At 38.8% G+C, this 20,747-nt stretch overlaps 2 protein-coding genes and 1 long non-coding RNA gene across 5 annotated transcripts; 2 read left to right on the forward strand and 1 right to left on the reverse strand.

Annotated features, from left to right (window-relative positions):
- The first annotated feature begins 4,741 nt into the window (after window positions 1-4,741).
- On the forward strand, window positions 4,742-6,898 carry LOC148104107 (ATP-dependent DNA helicase PIF1-like). 3 transcript variants are annotated; one of them, XR_015718644.1, is made up of 3 exons: window positions 4,742-5,974; window positions 6,106-6,238; window positions 6,369-6,898. XR_015718644.1 is itself a non-coding variant. In XM_087839262.1 (2 exons), exons 1-2 carry the CDS (start codon window positions 4,799-4,801, stop codon window positions 6,507-6,509), a joined length of 1,581 nt encoding a protein of 526 aa, XP_087695388.1. In that variant the 5' UTR covers window positions 4,742-4,798; the 3' UTR covers window positions 6,510-6,898. The 3 variants fall into 3 exon arrangements, 2 of the variants coding, with proteins under 2 accessions (XP_087695388.1, XP_087695389.1); XM_087839262.1 differs by having other exon boundaries at window positions 4,742-6,238; XM_087839263.1 differs by lacking the exon at window positions 6,369-6,898 and having other exon boundaries at window positions 6,106-6,263.
- Window positions 6,899-12,977: 6,079 nt separating this feature from the next.
- LOC148104108 (uncharacterized) lies at window positions 12,978-15,389 on the reverse strand. Its single transcript, XM_087839264.1, has 4 exons — window positions 14,913-15,389; window positions 14,138-14,206; window positions 13,823-13,969; window positions 12,978-13,196 (listed from the first exon to the last, which is right to left on the reverse strand). The coding sequence occupies exons 1-4, from the start codon at window positions 15,369-15,371 to the stop codon at window positions 12,978-12,980; spliced, it is 894 nt and encodes a 297-aa protein (XP_087695390.1). The 5' UTR covers window positions 15,372-15,389.
- Window positions 15,390-17,158: 1,769 nt separating this feature from the next.
- Window positions 17,159-19,502, forward strand: LOC148104109 (uncharacterized). The gene is made up of 3 exons (XR_015718645.1): window positions 17,159-17,478; window positions 18,891-18,967; window positions 19,367-19,502. It is a non-coding gene; the product is annotated as an uncharacterized LOC148104109 (long non-coding RNA).
- Window positions 19,503-20,747: the final 1,245 nt, after the last annotated feature.

Below are 20,747 nucleotides of genomic sequence, written 5' to 3' on the forward strand. Positions count from 1 at the left end.
TCCCACAGTGGTCACCAGCCGCAGACAAGAGTATCAAGTGGACATTTCTCAGTTTGCTCGTTACGGCACATTTGATGGTACAGATCACCTGCCTAGCCTTGAACAGGGACTACAGTGTTTGGCTTCAGAGGTTTGCTACGCTTTGCTAGTCATGGGAGGAACCGCCATTGCAGTTTGCAGGCTGATTTCAGGTGAATACGCATATTTTGATCCTCACCCACGTAAGTCTACAGGGATGCCGTTGTTGCCAGGTGTAAGTGGTGGAACTGCAGTTATGTTAAAATTCACACGTCTTAACGACATGATTGACAGGATCAAATGCTTGTACCGAATGTTTAGCATCGCACCAACCTGCACTTATGAACTACAGCCTGTCGAGTTTCACAGTGAAAACGCTGCTGACCAAAGAGATGCTAATCAAACCACCGAAAACAGACAAACTGCTACAAGTGTTTCAGCCGCAGCTTTAAATGAACCTGTCCATGAATTAAATTCCCAAACATCCACTGAGCAGACAAGGAAAACTGTTATGGAGACTGTAATCACTGAAGTGACATCATCCAGAGTGGATTATTCAGATGAGACAGCTGCTACTGAAAACAAGAATTGTCCTTCTGATTATTTACAGAAAGAAACCTATGCATCTTCTGTGAGAGAAACTCAGGTAGTATCAGATGCTGTTCCTCAGAATGATTGTTCCTGTTCAACTAAGGCAACACAGGAACTGCCACATAAAATTTTGAAACGTAATAAACAGCAAGCACAAAAAATGAGGAGAAGGTCACTGGCTCCACAGAAATTACCACAAAGAAAGGAAAATCAGAAAAGGAAGGAAAGGGAGATGTACACTTTTGATGAAAGCTTTAAGGCAAAGAAAAGAAATTCCAGTAGAAAGTCTAATGATCCAGATCACAGAGAGAAGAAGAGAGTGTACAAAAATAATCTGTATAAACTAAATGCTACATATAGAGAGAAACAGACAGAACATTTGAGAAAGATCTACAAAGAAAGAGATGATTTTAAGGAAAAACAGAAGGAGCAAATGAAAAGGCTGTATAGAGAAAGTGCTAAAATTAGAGAGAGAAAAAGGGAACGTGTCATAAGGACATACAAAGACAGTCCTATATTCCGAGAAAAGCAGAAAGAACGCATAAGAAGAACATATAGAGAGTCTTCTATATTCCGAGAAAAGCAGAAAGAACGCATAAGAAGAACATATAGAGAGTCTTCTATATTCCGAGAAAAGCAGAAAGAACGCATAAGAAGAACATATAGAGAGTCTTCTATATTCCGAGAAAAGCAGAAAGAACATATAAGAAGAACATATAGAAGTTCTGTTGAATTCAGAGAGAAACATAAAGCCTGCATGAGGTCACATGTATATAAACTATATAGAGAAAGTGAAGAATTTAAAAAGAAAAAACTATCTTACATGACTAAGCGTTATGGAGAAGAGAGACAATTTCAGCAACAACACAAAGAGAATATGAGAGAACGAATGAGAGTAAAATATTGGAACAGTTTTTCTTTCAGACAGATGCATAATATCAGATGTGCAATGAACATAAAAAGAAAATATCGTCAGATGCATCGACCAGCTGAAAGTTTACAGTGTCATCCAGATAACAGTTTAATGAATGAGGCCATATCTCGTTTCAGATCAAACATTAAGTCAGCACCATCTCATGTTTGTACTGTTTGTCTAAAAGCTTCTTTTCCTAATCAGGTGAAAATCTGCAAAAGAGAAAATTACTCAAAACACCAAACTGTAGCTCAACAGTGTCTAACTGGTAAATTTGTTCATGTGTGTGATGAAGCATGTAATGATCACTGCAGCTTTCCTGTTGAGAGAAAAAAGGAGTATATCTGTCACACGTGTCACAGTTCCCTCAAAAGTGGACGCATGCCCAGGCTTGCTGCTGTTAACGGTTTAGAACTGCAGGATATTCCAGCTGAACTTCGTGATCTCAACATTCTGGAGAGACATCTGATTGCCAAATGCATCCCATTTGCAAAGATTATTCCACTTCCAAAGGGCAGACAAAGACTCATACGTGGTAATGTGGTGTGTGTACCATCTGAAGTCCAACAAACAGTTGACTGTTTACCGAGGCTCAGAAGCCAATCACAGATAATGAGGATCAAGCTGAAAAGACGACTGTGCTACAAAGGCCATCAGCTGTTCCAGACTGTCACCTGGTCTAAACTCATTGAAGCTCTGCGTAAACTCAAACAGATTCACCCACAGTACACAGATATTATTATCAGAGATGATGCATTGCTTTGTGATCCAACGTTACCTGATGATGACAGCAGTGATGAAGCCAGCATGGGAAGTGATGATTATAATGAAGCAGATTTAATGGAAATCGACAATTATGAAAAAGATGCCCTTTTGAGTGAAACTGAGTCTGAAAGTGAACAAGCTATTAATATGCAATCCTGTGATGAACAACCAGAGGAACAAAACCCAGAGGAACCAGAAAGTGATTTGAACAATGGAGGTTTTGCTCTAGAAAGTTGTCTGCAGCCTGTAGACATTTCAGAAGAGATTCTCTGTTTCACTGATAACACATATTGTGTGGCTCCTGCAGAAAGAAACAATCCTGTTAGCTTCTTCAGAACTCCTCATTTGGAAGCCATGGCATTTCCTGTGCAGTTTCCTACTGGTCAGAATACACTGGATGAAAAGAGACGTCTCAAGCTCACACCGAGTGCTTACTTCAAGTCAAGGCTTTTCAACATTGATGCAAGATTTGCTAGAGATACAAATTACCTGTTTTTCTCACAGTTTGTCACTGAAATACACTTGGCTAATTCCAGCATGACAATACAGTTAAGGAAAGGTAAAACTATGACCAAAGATGGACGCAAAATCACATCAGGAATGTTACAAAGTAAGACAGAAGTAGAGAAGCTGGTAAGAAATAAAGATGCAATCAGATTTATGCAGCCACTCAGAGGAACTCCAGCTTACTGGCAGAAAACTACCAAAGATTTATTCAGTATGCTTCGTCAAATAGGAACACCTCAGTTCTTTGTCACTTTCTCTGCTGCTGAGATGAGATGGCCTGAAGTGATTCAAGCAATAAGGAGACAGCAAGGTGAAGAGGTTGATTTTGAAGCCTTGGACTGGTCAGAAAAGTGTGAAATCCTAAGATCAAATCCAGTAACCACCATGCGAATGTTTGATAAACGTGTTGAGGCTTTGTTCAGAGATTTGCTTTTTTCTCCTGCACAGCCCCTTGGTGAAATCATTGATTACTTTTACAGAGTTGAGTTCCAGCACAGAGGTAGTCCGCATATACACATGTTGCTGTGGATTCGAGAAAAGGTAGAAGTAGATGTGGATGACGACCAAACTGTCTGTGACTTTGTGGACAGATACATCTCGGCTCAACTCCCTGATCCAGAAAAACAACCTGAACTGCACAAAAAAGTCAGTGAACTACAAAAGCACAGCAAAAGCCACACAAAAACATGTTTTAAGAGTGTGAACTCTGGTTGTAGATTTGGGTTTCCAAAACCACCAGCCACAAGAACAATGATTGCGAGACAGGATGAGGATTCAGACACTGAAGCTGCAAAAGCCAAACTCAGACCTTTGATGAACCTGCTGAAGGAACCTGAAGCTGCTTTGCTCACCATAGAGCAGATTCTGTCACGATGCAACTTGACAATGAATGAGTATGAACAATGCCTCCAAGACATAAACAAGAAAACAGCGCTGATTCTGAAACGTGACCCAAAGGACTGTTGGATCAACAATTACAACCCACACCTGCTTGAAGCCTGGAACGCAAATATAGATGTCTCATTAATTTTGAATGCCTATTCATGTATAGAATACCTCTGTAAATATATAACGAAGAAAGAATCTGGCCTCTCTGAATACCTGAAGACAGTTATTGATAACTCTGCAAAGAACACGGTCAATGAATGTGATGAAATGAGAGCTGTGATGCAGGCTTACTCAAAAAAGAGAGAAATCAGTGCACAGGAGTGTGTGACTCGAGTCTGTGGCCTAAAAATGAAAAAATGTTCCCGCAGTGTTGTATTTGTACCAACAGATGATAACCCGGTAAAAATGAGTCGCCCCATGAGCTACCTGGAAACCACAACACATGACAGTTGTAATATTTGGATGACAAGTTTGAGTGATAAATACAAATGTAGACCTGAGACACCAGAATATGAGGAAATGTCACTGGCTGATTTTGCTGCGCTGTGCAGGTTGGTGAGTGGTCCAAATGAAGGAAAAGATGTGCTTCCTCTTCTGAACCAGCTTGGATTTGTACAAAGGCGAAAGAATGATAAACCAGCTATAATCAGGTATTACCACTGCTCACAAGAAAAAGAGCCTGAGCAATATTATGGACGACTGTTGAGACTTTACCTTCCACACAGATCAGAGCAGGAACTGAAACCACAATGTTTCCAAACCTATCAGTCCTTCTACAACTCAGGTTGTGTACGACTTCCATGTTCAGACCACAGTGAGTCTGTTAAACGGATTGTGAAAAGAAATAAAGACAAGTATGAGAAGAACTCTGAGGATATTGAGAGTGCACTGGAAGAGTTTGAACAAAATAGGGATGTTGTGATCGATGAATGGTGTAATCTTGCTCCTGAATCTGAAGTTGTGAGGTTGCAATGTGATGAGAATCTTCCTGAGAGACATGATGATGATGAGAACGAACAGGAGAATGTTCCTGACTACAGTCGTCAGTCTGATGCTGTAACAGAGATCAGAGCCATCAGAGAACAACCTGCAGTCGATCCAGCTGTGGTACGTGTAATGTATCAGAATCTGAACCAGAAGCAGGCCTGCGTGTTCTATGCCATAAGAGACTGGTGTATTCAGCGAGTTTGTGGTTTGAACCCAGATCCATTTTTCTTCTATATCAACGGTGGTGCAGGAACTGGAAAGTCACATCTGATTAAGTGTATTCACTCTGAAGCATCAAAGATCCTGAGCAGACTGCCTGCTAATGCAGAAGAAGCTGACATATCAAATCCAACTGTTTTACTGACGTCATTTACCGGTACAGCAGCTTTTTCTATCAATGGCTCTACATTACATTCTCTACTGAAACTACCCAGGAGTCTGAAACCACCCATTCAAGGACTTGGTAATCAACTGGATGAAGTCAGATCTGAGCTGATGAATGCTGAAATTATTGTTATTGATGAGATTTCAATGGTTTCAAAACCCCTTTTTGCTTATGTGGATGCAAGACTGAAACAAATCAAAGGCACTCAGAGACCTTTTGGTGGAATGTCAGTTTTAGCTGTTGGAGATTTTTACCAGCTGCCACCAGTGCGACAGTCTAAACCTCTCTGTGTTTATGATCCAGAACAGATTGACCTATGGCAGGAACATTTTCAGATGATCACTCTAACCGAGATCATGCGTCAGAAAGATGATGTGGCCTTTGCAGAGATGTTGAACAGGATTAGAGTGAAAGAAAAGACAGATGAGCTTTCTCAGTGCGACAGAGATTTGTTGTCACAGGCTGTGACTGCACCAGAAGAATGTCCAACTGAGGTCTTACACATTTATGCCACCAACAAGAATGTGGAATCCCATAACACAGATACCCTGAAGAAGCTTCATTCAAACATCATAATCATCACTGCAGACGATTTCCAGAAGGATAAACGTACAGGCAGAATGGCACGAAGAGACAAACCATTTACAGGTGGGCGAAATGATTTACCCGACACCCTGAACGTCGCTGAAGGAGCTCGAGTCATGCTGACCAGAAATTTGGACACACTAAACGGTTTGGTCAACGGTGCTTTTGGTATACTGATAAAGGTGGTGAGATCTGAAAATGATGGACACATAATTAAACTGGGGCTCAGAATGGACAACCGGCAGCCTATGAGACACAACCGCAGTGCTAATGCAGCATCTGATGATCTGGTTTACATTGAGAGAGCAGAGGAGAGTCTGAAGTTTAAAGGAGCGGTACGCAGACAGTTTCCTGTAAAGCTAGCATTCGCCTGCACAATTCACAAAACTCAGGGTCTTACAACACAGACAGCTGTAGTTTCAATGAAGAACATTTTTGAACCAGGTATGGCTTATGTTGCTCTCAGCAGGGTGACGTCTCTCAGTGGACTGTATTTACAGGACTTGGATGAGAAAAAGATTTACGCCAATCCCGAGGTAACTGCAGCGCTCCAAACCATGAGACAAGCCAGTGTTGAGGAAATGATGCCTCTTCTTCAGGTCAGAGAAACAGCCAGCAGACCTGACACTCTTACACTTATCCATCACAATACAGAGGGTTTGCCATCTCACATCAGTGACATCAAGAGTCATCATGAAATGTGTTTAGCAGATGTTTTGTGTCTCACAGAGTCTCACCTCCAAGGCTCCTTTGTTGCAGACAGTCTTCATTTGGACGGCTACACCATGTTCAAACGCAACAGACATGTGTCCTACACAAACTTTCCTCACATGGCCAGCAGAAGTGGTGGTGGAGTTGTTGTGTATTTGAGGAATCATTTTCAGGTTCAGGTAAAACAGTATCTGCATAATGTCACTGATCTTGAGTTTTTAGTGTTGAAGGTTCAGGCTCCATTCCCTGCGCTCATTGCGGTTGTGTACAGACCCCCTGACTACAGTTTGACACCGTTCATGCAAAACCTGGTAAGTCTTTTAGATTCACTTGAAATAATGGACTGTCACCCAATAATTGTATGTGGAGATTTTAATGAGAACCAGTTACAGAGTGGAAGAAAACAGATTCTGGAGCAGTTTCAATCTAGAGGGTATTCACAGCTGATCACTTCTGCCACTACAGACAAGAACACCCTGCTTGACCTAATTTTTATTTCTCAGCCACAGAAAAGCCTCCATTCAGGTGTTCTGAGAACATATTACAGTTACCACAACCCTGTGTTTTGTGTCCTGTCCTCGAGCCAATCATGAAGTCGTGTGGTGAGTTTTGAAACAATTACAGATCACGTTTTTTTTTTTTTTTTTTTACAGTTTACTGATTGTAGAGTATGAAAAAGACTTTTCATTGAAAAAATTGTCTGCCTTCTGTTATCATGCCTCTGATCTGAAATGTGCAGCAACATTTATTTTTTTTACTCATGTTTTAAATGACTAAATCTACTCTTTTAAAATGCATTTTTTTCATTGATGTAAATTGTCCTCTCTTTTTGTTGATACTTTATTTCACTGTGATGTATGTATCTCAACAAATGAGAGCTTCCTGTGAAAGGGCTTTCAAAATATTAAATAGTAAACAAATAAATCCCTGATAAATGCACGTATTTATTATGGGTCACATGAATAAATACAGACAATTATATTTGCTTGATTATAATAGATTTTGTAGAATCAAAGGTTTTTTCGGTAAATGAGTTTTTGTTGATCATGTTTTACAGGTACAAAAAAATGTAAAAAGTTTTAAACTATCCTTAGGCTACCAGAGATTTCTGTATTAATACATTTAGTGGAGAAAAATATTTTTTACAGGTAGCAGAATGTTTATAAAAACTGATTTAGATGTAAATGGAAAGTTTCTGCATCAATTTTCTGACTTGGCCTTTATCCGGGTGGGTTTGGGTTTGGGTGGATAAAGGCCAAGTCAGAATTCTCTGAGCAGCTGGAAATAGCTGCAAAGACATCAGAAAGCATGGGCTTTAGGTGTAGCCCATACTTTCTGATGCACTAAGTAGATTTACTAACTGACACCCCATACCAGCATTATATTGACACTTGGGGGCTGAGATGGGTGGGTGGGGAGGGTGGGTAGTGTTGAAAGCACTTTATGTTTTGTAGGTTTATTTTCTTCAGACAGGGCACACACAGTCATGTCTCCTTTGTGGCAAAACCTTCAAACGTCACCATCCTCAGCTAAAACAACAACATCGTAACATCATCTTCATGAACTGGCGATCTGAACCTGATCCATCAGTGCTGGACTGCACAGATAACTACATGTCACACAGACACTGCTGTTTTATGAACTGCCATACCAGTGTGTCTTCAATGGAGAAGATCACATCACCTGACCTCCTGCCTAATCTAGAGATCATCACTATGCTGCCACAGTCGACACCTCTGAAACCATCAAGGATGACTTATACTGAGGAAACTGTACTTCCTGTCAGAGTCCAGTGATCTACAGAGCAGAGAGAGGTATGATTCTTTATCTTTGATAAAAACAAAATACAAGTCAGAGCTTTTAATTTAATTAATTGATTCATTTAAACCCTGTTTATTTCATAAATAATTCCACACTCAAATGATTAAACTAGTTGGCACTTTATGACTTTTAATTCACATTTTGGATGAAAAATCTATGGGGTTTTTTCCTACCTCTTCTCTCTGTGCAGGTATTGCTGTCTTCTGAGTTTTTCAGTTTCCAAACTGAGACATTCAAACCTCATCACTTGAGCTTGTGTCTATCTTCACCAATCTTACACTCACATGGTGTGAGATTGCTCTGGATTCTGGTTATTGGCCTGCAGCACGTATGAGGTATTTTAAAATTTTCTCATTGTATAACTTGTTTGTAGTTTTTATGCCTTAATACTATTGAAATGTTGTTGTTTTTTTCTGTATTTTTTTAGAACAAGCTTGTACAGTGTGCCTGCATTCCAGCTTCTTAGACTCTACACAAGTGGACAGAGTGTCAGTGTTTGACCGCTCTTTTAGACACCAACTTCTGTCACCTCACTGCTACTGATCAGGCACCTCACTCCAGGAAGACAGGGCTGCAAGCCTGTCATCGTTTCCAGTGTGACTTTGCATTCTTGTGGTAGCATCAGATTTTTTTCCCACAAATATTCAACGGTAACACTTATTTCAGCTTATTTATTAAATCAAAAGTCTTCCATTGTGTAAATTATATTTGATATTTGACATGTTTTTGTCTTTCTTTTAGATTTAGATGCAGTGATCGGATGTGCTGGAGTGGAAAACTGCGTAGAAAACATCTGTTTGTGATGGTATTTAAAATGAGGCTTTAAGGTGACAGTTTCCTTGTGATTTCAGTCCTTTTACTAAACAAAAACATTTTTAATTAACATATTATTTTTTAGCAGCACATCATTGTTCAAAGGTAAATAGAGCCACATGTCACACCAACAATGAATTTTTGACTCTGTTTGTGTCACCAGATTTTACAAACAATATCGGACATATAAAACTGAACTTTGGATTAATGTGCACATATATTGTTTTGTATTTTTGATTGTTGAATAATTATGTTGTAGAAAAATCCCAATCTATTTACCCAAACAACATAACTTGTTTGGGTAAATAGTGGATTAGTGTAATTTTAGTCTATAAGTATAGCAACCTGAATTTGTACAAACACACAACTCTAAATCATAAATTGTAGGATGCACAATAATGATCATTTGATTACTATGGACATTTAAATCAGAATCTATTGAACCATTACACATATTCTTTATAGAGATTACACAATCTCAAAAAAAGAAAGTGTTTAAGAGGATAAGTAAAGAAAGCTCAAAGTGTGTTTGTATGAATATTGTCTTAGTATGGGGTGTCAGTAAGTACATGAGTATAGAATAGGTGTAACAGTGGTTTTCCACATCTGTGCTTAGACTGCTCTAATACAGCGGTCCCCAACCCCCGGGCCTTGGACTGGTACCGGTCCGTGAGTCGTTTGGTACCGGGCCGCGAGAGTTAAGGCTCAGGTGTGAAATGTATGGTTTTCAGGGTTTTTATTGGTTTTTATTGGTTTTTAGCGTTATTTTGTTATCGTTTTTATCGTTTACTCGGTTTTCCTGGGTCTTTTCACGTGTGTTATGAATAAATCTTTTTTTTCGGTACCGGTACTAGTTTTATTTTGTTGTATTTATTCGCGACACCTTAAAGGCCGGTCCGTGAAAATATTGTTGGGCATAAACCGGTCCGTGGCGCAAAAAAGGTTGGAGACCGCTGCTCTAATATATATAGATAATGGGTCAGACATATAGTTTGACCCATTAAGTCTGTTTGAAAAGTTCATGAAGGTCTCATCCAGTGCTATGTGTTTCTGTTTATTATTTTATGAGGTCACACAGCTGACATGAGTCAGAGTAGAACCATAATATTCATGTTAATGAGTCTACTGTTTACAGCTACTTCATGATGACTTTCATCCTGGTCACAGTACTATGTGAAAAGCTGTAAGAGGTAAAGTTAACCCAAATATTATCTGATCATAAGTCACTCTCTAACATTGATTATTTTTCAATATAATTTATTCCACAACAATGTTCTTTATTTTATCCCTGTTTCTTTAAATATGCACATCAATTGTTCAGCTGTGTGACTCTCCATACGTGAAATATATCACAATGTGAACTTCATTTCAACAGTATTCCTTAGTTTGGTACCATATTTATCATCAAATCAGGAAACTGTAAACAAATTGAAAAAAGAAGCTTTTGAAAATTTTAACGTGGCATTTGAATATGTTGTTTATCCTTGCCACACGGTATGTGCAAAAAACTCCAACAAATCAGAGAACATATTTTGCTTCTCACTTCCCATGTATAAATATATATATATATGTATAATTTTTTTTAATTTATAGCCTGTGAACATAAACATGGCAAACAAGGATATATTCACAATTCCAATGGATGCTTCAATTGTTTGTATAGATTTTAGATTAATTTGGTCAGTTCATGACGGTCACATTCAGTGATATGTGTTTCTGTTTATCATTACTTTTGAGTGACACAGCTGACTTGAGTTTTGATCAGACAAGAACCATAAAGCTGTTAGTAGTAAAGTTAAACCAAGCAATAACTTATCATAAGTCACTCTCTAACACGGGGCAGTTTTTCAATTATTTATTAATTATTATTCAATTAATTTTCAATGTTATTTATTCCACAACTTTAACGTTCTTTATTTTTTTCCCCGTTTCTTTAAATATGCACATGTGAATGTCTGTTTTAATTCACTGCCTGTGAATGCCTTTAAAAAAAGCTTCAGGCGCCGCTCCGAGCTGGCAGCCAGTATCAGCAGCTCCAGCCTGACAGAGTCCTTTTTTCCCTTTAATATTTGTTTCTTTGTTATTCTTGTGAATCTTGTTTTTGTTTTTCTATTGTGGACTGTGGACTGAGCTCCCACTTAGGACTGTGGACTGAGCTTTTCTTTTGTGGACTGATCTCCCACAATGGAGCTCAGAATTTTATGGACAATCGTTTTTCTTATTGCATTTTTCATGGCATCTGTGTCCGGAGACTGCGTGGAGATCCAACCTCACATTCTTTACAGCAGAGATCTGTTGTTAGCCAGCAGCTGTTAGCCCTCGGCGCTTCCGCTGTTCTGCCTACCACCGAGCAAGCCAACATCCCCCACAAGGTGAGAAGGGAGAGCGCAGTACTCGGGCCGGGATCAGGCCTCGCAGCAAGGTTAAGAGGTACCGGCCAGCAATTTCATCTGTTATTATGGGGAATGTGAGATCTCTTCCCGACAAAGTGGATGAATTGGCAGCTATGACCCAACATTAGCTGCACACTGTAACCAGCATACTCCAAACACAGCACCCTCTGGCCCTTTTCATGAACTCTGGCAATTTTAATCACATCTCCCTGTCCTCCCTGACATCACATCTGATGAAGACCCTCGAGAGGTTGGTTCTAAACCATCTGCGCCCCTTGGTGAGGTCTTCATTGGATCCGCTGCAGTTTGCTTACCAGTCTGGCATCGGGGTGGAGGATGACATCATCTACCTCCTGCACCGAGCTCTGACTCACCCGGAGAAGCCTGGATGTACTGTGAGGATCATGTTCTTTGATTTCTCCAGTGCTTTCAAAAACATCCAGCCACGACTTCTGAGGGACAAGCTGGAGCTATCAGGAGTGGACCACCACATGTCCCAGTGGATACTGGACTACCTCACAGAACGCCCACAGTATGTGAGGACACAGGGCTGTGTCTCTGATACACTGTCTACTGTACAGCGGCCTCACAGGGAACTGTGCTGGATCTGTTCCTCTTCACCTCCTAGACTGCAGACTTCTCCATCACCTCCCCACGCTGCCACCAACAGAAGTTCTCTGACAACTCTGCCATAGTTGTCATCACCACAGGTCTGTACTGAGTCCACTGGTTTCAGGAGAACCACCTGCTGATCTACACTTATGTACATTACTTTTCTCAGTTTATATATATACACCCACTTATTGGGAGTTACATGTCTACTTTTTAATGCACAAGTACGATACACAATCTGCAGTTTTCTAATTATTCTAAATATTCCTAACTATTTAAACATTTTTCAGTATCCTGGTCTGTTTGCACCCGATCTGTACTCAAATTTTAACAACTGTACTGTACTCTGCTTTGGTAACTATTGTCCATGATGTAAATATGTAACAATTGTGTTTCTGTTCTGTGTCCTGTTCTGTTTGTATATGTGGGGTTTTTTTGTGCTGCTGATACAACCACATTTCCCCTTGTGGGACAATTAAATAATTATTCTAATCTATTCTATTCTAATTGATATCATATCCACCCAGAAATCTCGAGTTCATCATTTTGCCCTTCCACAATTATTTGAATTAAAAATTAAAAGAGCAGGAATGTTAAAATCAATAATGAAAGGAATTTGTTGGCTTTTTCAAAAGGTACAAATCAAATATTGTTTATAGACCTGCCCCCTTTATTATCTACAAAATTCAACATTAAGCCTTGATCTGTTCTGTTATTCTTCTTTTTTTAAAAACAACATTTTATAGCCTTCCAGTGTTCTAAAAATTAAAAACAAACACAAATATAAGATTATTATGTAGAATTTTTAATATATAAATACTTAACACTGTAAAATACTAATACTGTTAACTATAGTAGAGAACTTAACAAAATATCATTACAAATTATAAATACTGATAGGAAAAAAAATTCATTCTTTTTAAGTTATAAAATACAATACACATTTTTGAACAAAGTGAACAAAAGTGAACTATACATTTTGTTTAAATTATTCGCACTGATATTTTTGAATATGTACAATTTGGTTTCCTTTTATTTTAATAGTAGCTTTGATTGCTGCCTCCTCCAGCTCCTTATCAAAAGGACTCCACAGGTCATTTTGTATGTAAAGGGTCTTTCCATCCTCCAGTAACACCTCCAACTGGTTTGGCATTTCTGCCCCGGCCACACCAATGATGAGGATGTCAGCTCTCTCCTCGACTTTTGTCTGTTGACACAGCATAGGCACACATTTAGCCCAGAAAACGTTGGGTTTTTTTATCCAACAAGAAAAAAAGAAAACCTATGGTCATCACGTGGTTTCACTAAGTCACCAAGACACATACATACACACATTATGTCTTGATGCATGCTCAATCATCCAGGTAAGTAAATTCCAAAATGGTTAATTATGTTCACCTGGAGAAAAAATACCCCGCTCGCCCCTGCGGGCAGTCAATCCTTCAAGCTCGGGTCCTCTACCAGAGGCCTGGGAGCTTGAGGGTTCTGCGCAGTATCTTAGCTGTTCCCAGGACTGCGCACCAATATATCCGGTTGGCTAACCAACTGGATATATTGGTGCGGGGTCTCTGTCCAGAAAAGTGCAGTTCTAGGAACAGCTAAGATACTGCGCAGGACCCACAAGCTCCCAGGCCTCTGGTAGAGGACCTGAGCTTGAAGGATTGACCGCCCGCAGGGGCGAGTGGTGAATTTATCTATCTATCTATCTAGTGTGTGTGTGTGCGCGCGCGCGCGTGTGTAAGATAATATAATATATATAATGTTATGTTAAATTTGAAAACATAGTTTTAAACATTTGTTGATAAGACAAACAAAGGTTTAGCTTCTTCATACCTCAATCTTTGTAAATGCTGTACTATGAAGATTTACGCCATAAGAGGACTGTTTCTGCTTAACGTGAGAGACGCTGATGTGGTCTCCCACGTTGAAGTTGTTAGCAGCTGCCTCCCTCCAGAGGCAGATTGTCATCGTAAAACCATCCTGAAATCACAAACATGACAGAATTAAAGATTCATTAATTAATTAAATAATAACAAGTCCAGTAACTAGAAAAAAAGGCTCACAGCCTCATACATTCTGTACCAGCAATGTCAAATTTGTCACATTAGTTTAACCATTTTCAATATAAAACTTAAATTCCACCATTACCTCCTTCAGCTGCAGACTTTTAAGGGGAACGTGTTGTTTTCCCGACAGCACCTTCTTTACAGCAGAAAACTGAAAAGTAAATTGAAATTTAATGTCAGTAATAGTCAGTGTAGTTATCTGTGATAGGTTTTTATTTCTTCAGTAATCTGTTTAGATTATGTTATGGTTGTTGTTAAGTATTCTGCACATGTCATTTATCTTATCAGAAGCAGTTTTATCTGTATCGGTTATTAGGATGTTTTTCATATACTGTGATTATGAAACAGGTTGTAGGAAATCCTTCTATAAACAATACATTTTGCAACTTAGTTTAAGTGACAGCAACATAAATGAAAAGTTTGCCAGTTTCAGGTATACAAAATCTATTTGTTTTCCATTATGCCCAATTCAGGGTACTTTCTGACCATTTCTGTTGTATCTGCTTTTATTTTTATTATAAAGGATATATTTAGATGAAGACTTTTGTGTGAATTTGTATACAGAAGTGTATAAAATAATTATTCTGTTTGTTTTTATTATCAAGTAGAGACTGTTCATTAAAATCTTGCCCTTACAACACAAATGTACGTAGGCACAATGCAAATTGGCTGCAAAAAATACCAGAAATGGTCTGAGGAAAATATTTTTTAAAAATTGTGCTTAACAATCTTAACAGAATTTAGTCTCTGCTTGACAGCAAAAACCCAAATTATTTTAACTGTAAAAAATACCAGCAATAATGGGTTATGTGGAAACCTAAATCCATATAAATTCTTATGGAACCACAAATACTTACCTCCACCACCTCCCCTTGAACTGTCATCAGTCCCTCATTTGTCGAGCTCATCTTGAGTGCGGTGAGAGGAGCAAGAGGATCCAGAAGATCCTCTGCTTCTTTTACAAGACCTTCCCTCACACTTAGGGTCGGTGCCTTAAAAAATTGTGTCCTGGCTGTGACAGTGATGTTGTAAGGGGGGCCTGTGCCCCTGAGTTCGTGGCCTCTCATAACATATGACCCCCCCTCCTGGACCTTAGAGGCATATTCTTCAAACATTGTGATCTTTGTCACAGTTTGGCCATCGGTGATTGCTGCAATGGTGTTCTTCTTTGTTATCAGGGGTGTTGGCGTTCCATCCTTGAAGTTCCAGCTAATGACTTTTAGCTGGTCACAGGACTTTAAAATTTTCATGTGCAGTGGGGGCGGCCGGAAATACGGCATGTCAGGGCGGTTGTTCAGAAGCTTTGTCAAAGCCATTCTGAAAAAAAAGCAACACAAAAAATATTAAGGGGTTAATACATTTCTGTTATAGCAAGGGTCATATAATATGGTAACACGTGTAGCTTTTGTCTTTTTACTTTCTGATGTCAAACAAAACTCATAAATACCTTTCTGAGGTTCCTGCTTAAAAGTGACAGGCCAAAAACACAGGCCTGTCTAAAAGTATTTTTTTGATATTATACAATGTTGGTTTTAAAATAAAGCTAACAGTTCTAAGACTTCTATGAATTAATCTGAATATTACAGCAGAGACAAGTTGGTGAAAGTAACTTAGGACTGAACTCAAACTCAATGTTTTTTTCTCACCAAATTGTTATTCATTTATTTTTTGTATTTTCTAGCATATAATCTCCTTTGAAAATACTGACAATAAACAAGAAATCATCATATGAAGATTATCTATGCAAAGATTGATGCTGCTGAAGTGAAACAGTGAAATTACAGTTCTATTCACAATTCATAATTTGGTCTGTGGCTTTGAATTTCTAAAGAGCAGAGATGATTTAACTTTATTGAAATGCCTAAATTGTTTGTTGTTTCAGTATACTTTAACCCCCCCACACACACATACACACACACACACACACACACACACACACACACACACACACACACACACACACATAAACATAATGCACTTGCATAGTCTCTGTGGCTCTCTTTCCATTGGTCCCCTGTGTTAATCATTTGAGCCAATAGAACGACAGTAATGTACCCTGTTTTCACTTCAGTCTCACCCCTTGTAACTGTGCAGAAAATGGCTTTTTTTTTTGATGAGAAATGTCTCTGAGGCATTGTGGGAGATGAAGTTATTCAGAATATGGTTTCCATTAGGTTTTTGTTTAACTCTTTTAGCTTAATTCCTATTGGTTATTCAGTTTTTGTATAGCTTAATTGAGAAAGTGCTAGAAAGTGTTGTTGCCAGGGGAGAGTGCCAGCCTTAAGCAATTTTAGATACTCACAGCTCAAACTTAACATCTTAAAGTTTATAAAACTGTTATAGATCTTGAAGATTTGTCAAATTCGTTAAGATCTTAATATTTCATACAAAAAATTAGGACTGAAATTATTTTTCATTAATACATTTAGATCTTTTTTCAATTAAATACCCATGAGACAATAAGTTCATCAACTATGACACCCACGAATACATTACTGTCAATAGTAAATGTGAATTTATCGATAATGAATTTCTCTGCAATAGAAACGTAACATAGGAAAAAGAAAGAAAAGTCAGATTAAATTTTGGTACTTTGACAGTCTTTATATTGACAGCAAGTTAAATGGCAAGATCTTGTGTCTTGCCCTATATTGTATTATACATATTATAAAGGTAGTAAAAGAAAAAAACCCTCAAAATCCAATACTTACGTTATCCGAAGTTGTTAAGAACAGTAGTCCCTCGAAGTCTCTTAGAAAAATCAAGAAACATCAAATAAGGTTCCCGCCGGTCTTTAAATTGCAACTTGTGACGTAATCTGTTGTCACCCGCCCTGATTGGCTAACTACGATTGTGTTTCGTGATTGGACTGCCTTGTGTTGATTTTATGTTATCACTGTTTTGTTTTGTTTTTTTGTTTGTTATTGTTTAACTCGTCTAATTTTAATCATGGAATTATCATTACTATTTTATAAGTCTCAAACGTAAAATTTGAGATTTATAAAATCAGTTATAGGGCTTTGGAGTTGACGTCACGCTGCAATGCATTGTGGGAGCATGCCACCATTTTATCAGGCCATGAATCAAAACAAACACACTCGTTTGGAAGGAAGATACAAACCGTACTTAAAAGCAGCTCAAAACAAAAAGAACTTTATAGACTCAGATTGTGTCGGATGCGAAGAGACGGTACCTGCAAAAAATAGCGTGCATTGGAAACGTGGACCCGTATGAAAAAACGGCAGTGGAGCAGAAACCCCGAAGCCTGATATATTTCCGTACCTGTGGAGTCAGCGCATACACAGCGAACCAGTTTTGCAATTATAAATGTCTGGAGGCGCATATCCGATTAACCAATGGTTGGTTACAAGATTTGGCTATTTTTAGACTCCACGTTGTGAATACGTCGTCATTCAAACAAAGGTAAGTCAGCTTGAGTACTGCCAGTAAAATGCGTTTGATTTCCCTCCGAACATTCAGTTTAGTGCAGCATAAATTCATTCATGAGGGGAAATTACAGTGAGAACATGTTGAGGCTCTGTTAGAATAGAATAGAATAATCCTTTAATTGTCCCACAAATTTGGAAATTTGGTTGTAACAGCAGCCAAAAAGACAAATATACAAACAAACAGTACACAGGACACGGAACAGAAACATACACAATTTTTCTTACATATTTACATTAAGGACAATGGTTACTATAAACAGAGAGTACTGTACAGTTATTATATTAAATAAAAATAATTACAGGTAAGAGGCAAACCAGGTTGTAGTGCGAATTGGTTAATTAACTAACTTATTGCAGTTACAGCATTGATGTAAACATCTATGTTTGTTGGGAGTTTGAGTGCCATCATCTAGCCCTCTTTGTACCTGGTGGATGTCACAGGCCTCTGCCTCTGAATTATTGTATAGCCATTGTGTGTAAGACTGCCTCTCTATGTGCTTTAGTGCAGACAGAGCAGAGGTTCGGGACCCTGTTGTCCTTATTTCTGATCGGTGTTGGTGTGTAGCTGGCAATGTGTTGTCTGGGCTTACACTGTGCGATTTTTTTTTTTATTATTATTATTATTTTTTGCCCATTTTGAGCCGATTTTTGAGTCGTGCGACCGTTTTGGCGATGGCCCGATTTTGGCCTTCATCGTGCGTCGTGTAGTATACGTGGGGTAACGAGAAGCGATTAACACCTCACGACCAGCTCCCGATCATCCATCGCTTGGTCCTGAGGATTTCAAACCTGTTTGTAAAACTTTGGAAAGCTCATCCGAGCCTTTTCGATGTGGCCTCACAAAATTATCACGACCACAACAACCGTGAAAATAGTTGGATAGACATTGCTGCTCAATCACAGCTGCCTGATCAATGTTTTTCATTAGCAATTTAGCAAAGTTGATGGCGGTGGTGTGCGTGTCTGTGTGAGTGAAAGACAGAGAGGGAGAGCGAGCGACAGAATTTCTGTTATAACCTTCATTTTATGGACGCACAGTGTGAGCACTCAGGTCGCATCAGAGCATCGGGCCGTATAGTGTGAGACCTGCATCGTGACCTACGAACTTCTAACCCCTGCGAGTCAATCGTACAGTTTGAGCAGGAGCTGAATCGCGCGACTGACAAAATCGCAGTGTGAGCCTTGCTCTTTCAATCAGAAATGAAGCTGCAGGTTGTCTCTTGACACCTACACCGAGACAGAGCAACAGTGGGACAAACCCAAACAGCACTGAGATTCATATTCAGGCCTGACCCTTTAATGTTCTTTTCTAACCTGCAATAAATAATATGTTATATGCTTGTTTGAGAAGTATTTAAAAAAAAAAATGTTATTGCTTTTTTTCAGGGGTTGGAACCAGGGCCAGATATTAAAATAGTCATCACCAGACCAAGGCTCAATCGAGTCATGGAAGGAGGAATCAGGTGAGATAGTAAGCTGCTGTTATATACAATATTAGTGTACAACAGTCAGGTAACATGCTCCAAGCACAATAGAAAGTGCAATGTTTAAATATAATTAATATAATTATATATACATCCTATAGCAGCTATTCACAAAAGTAAAGACAAACAAACATAAACAGTAAAACTTGTAAACAGACCAAAAACTGTCAGACGTTGACAATCCAGTTAAAAGTGATGAATAAAGTGCTCTAACTTTAAGTGCTCAGATGAAAAACTATTGTGTGTGGGGTAGTTTTTAAGTGTATATATTGTTGTTGTTATTATTATTGATATTATTATTATTGTCATTATTGCACAGATGACTTTAACAGTGCCTCATTTTACCCTCATATTATTATGTGCTATGTGAAATTTCAGCTAACAGAAATAAACTGTACAACAACTTGGCTGGTGACCCACTTCACATCTCCTTGCTAAACACTGGAGAATCATGCAAAGACTTTGATGTAACAGATTGACCTCTAACAGCAACCATGGGCATCAGTGATGAGAAAACCTGTGTTGAGACAGCATTGGTGAGTGTGCTTTCTTACCAGCAGCCCAAATTAGCCACAACATCTGTAAACATTTCCCAAGATTCTCCTCTTTACCTGCCACTGCTACTCTACACTGTGAGTACAGGCTGGACCCCACAGAGTGTGTGCATGTCTGCAGTGAGGATGAACTCTTCCACCTTGAAAGCACAGACGACATGGCAAATAAGATTGAGACAGCAACAGGAGAACAGGCAGCTGACCAGGAGTGGCATTAGCTGCACAGGCCAAGATTACATCTTCATGTTTAAGAGGTTTGTTATATGAGGGGTGAAACTGTGCAGAGAGAATCCTCAAAGGAACAAGACAGACTGCAGACGTGAGCACAGGGACAGACATGGAGTTTAACGCAGCTGGAGAAAAATGCAAATTGAAAAACTTTAACTATAGGCCTCATGGCCTCGTTGTCCACCCTGACACTCCCTGGCTTGGTTCCTCACCAGATGGGTTGATCTTTGATCCATCTGCACAGCCACCGTTTGGACTGCTTGAGATAAAGTGTCTTTATGTGAGGAATTATGTTCACTTCAGATACCTTCAACTAAGAATGGCACCTTGTCTCTCTGTAAAAGTCACTTGTATCGACTATGTTGACACAAAGTTAACAGCAGCATCAGAGAGAGCGTGGACTGGTGTTACTTTCATGTTCACACACTGATGCACTTCTCTCTTAAAAATAATTTGATTTCTGTTGTGTGGTCTTAAAAGAGTACAGGTGATTTAAAGATGCCAAGTTAAATGTTCAGTATGTTGGTCACACCACACACATGCACTCTACAGTTTCTTCTTCTCATCTAATGCAATCTTAATGGTAAATCAACAGGGTGCTTGGTTGCATAATTAGCTGTGCATATGTTGAAATAAATGTAGGTTTTCTTTATTCTTGGCAGGAAAAACATATATCCAAGTGTAAATCAGTGCAATTCATAAATGTGATTATGTAAACATTACTAAAATAGCCAAAGCATAGTTCCAATATTTACATTTGAGGGGCTACAATCACTAAAATCTGAATTTTATTAAAACCATTTTTTACATTTACTTGTTAAATATTGTTGTTTGTTATCAATAATTAGAGCTCTAATCATTTACATCATATATAATCTACCTGAACCAATATAAAAAAAAAATAGTGCAGTTACAAGCACTGGTCTGAGCGGTGCAGCTTTTTAAAACATTTTGTTGAATTCAATCAGTGGAATGAA

The sequence above is a fragment of the Neolamprologus brichardi genome, chromosome 3 (genome assembly GCF_056152115.1).
Source record: "Neolamprologus brichardi isolate AB-2024 chromosome 3, ASM5615211v1, whole genome shotgun sequence".
Classification (NCBI taxonomy): domain Eukaryota; kingdom Metazoa; phylum Chordata; class Actinopteri; order Cichliformes; family Cichlidae; genus Neolamprologus; species Neolamprologus brichardi.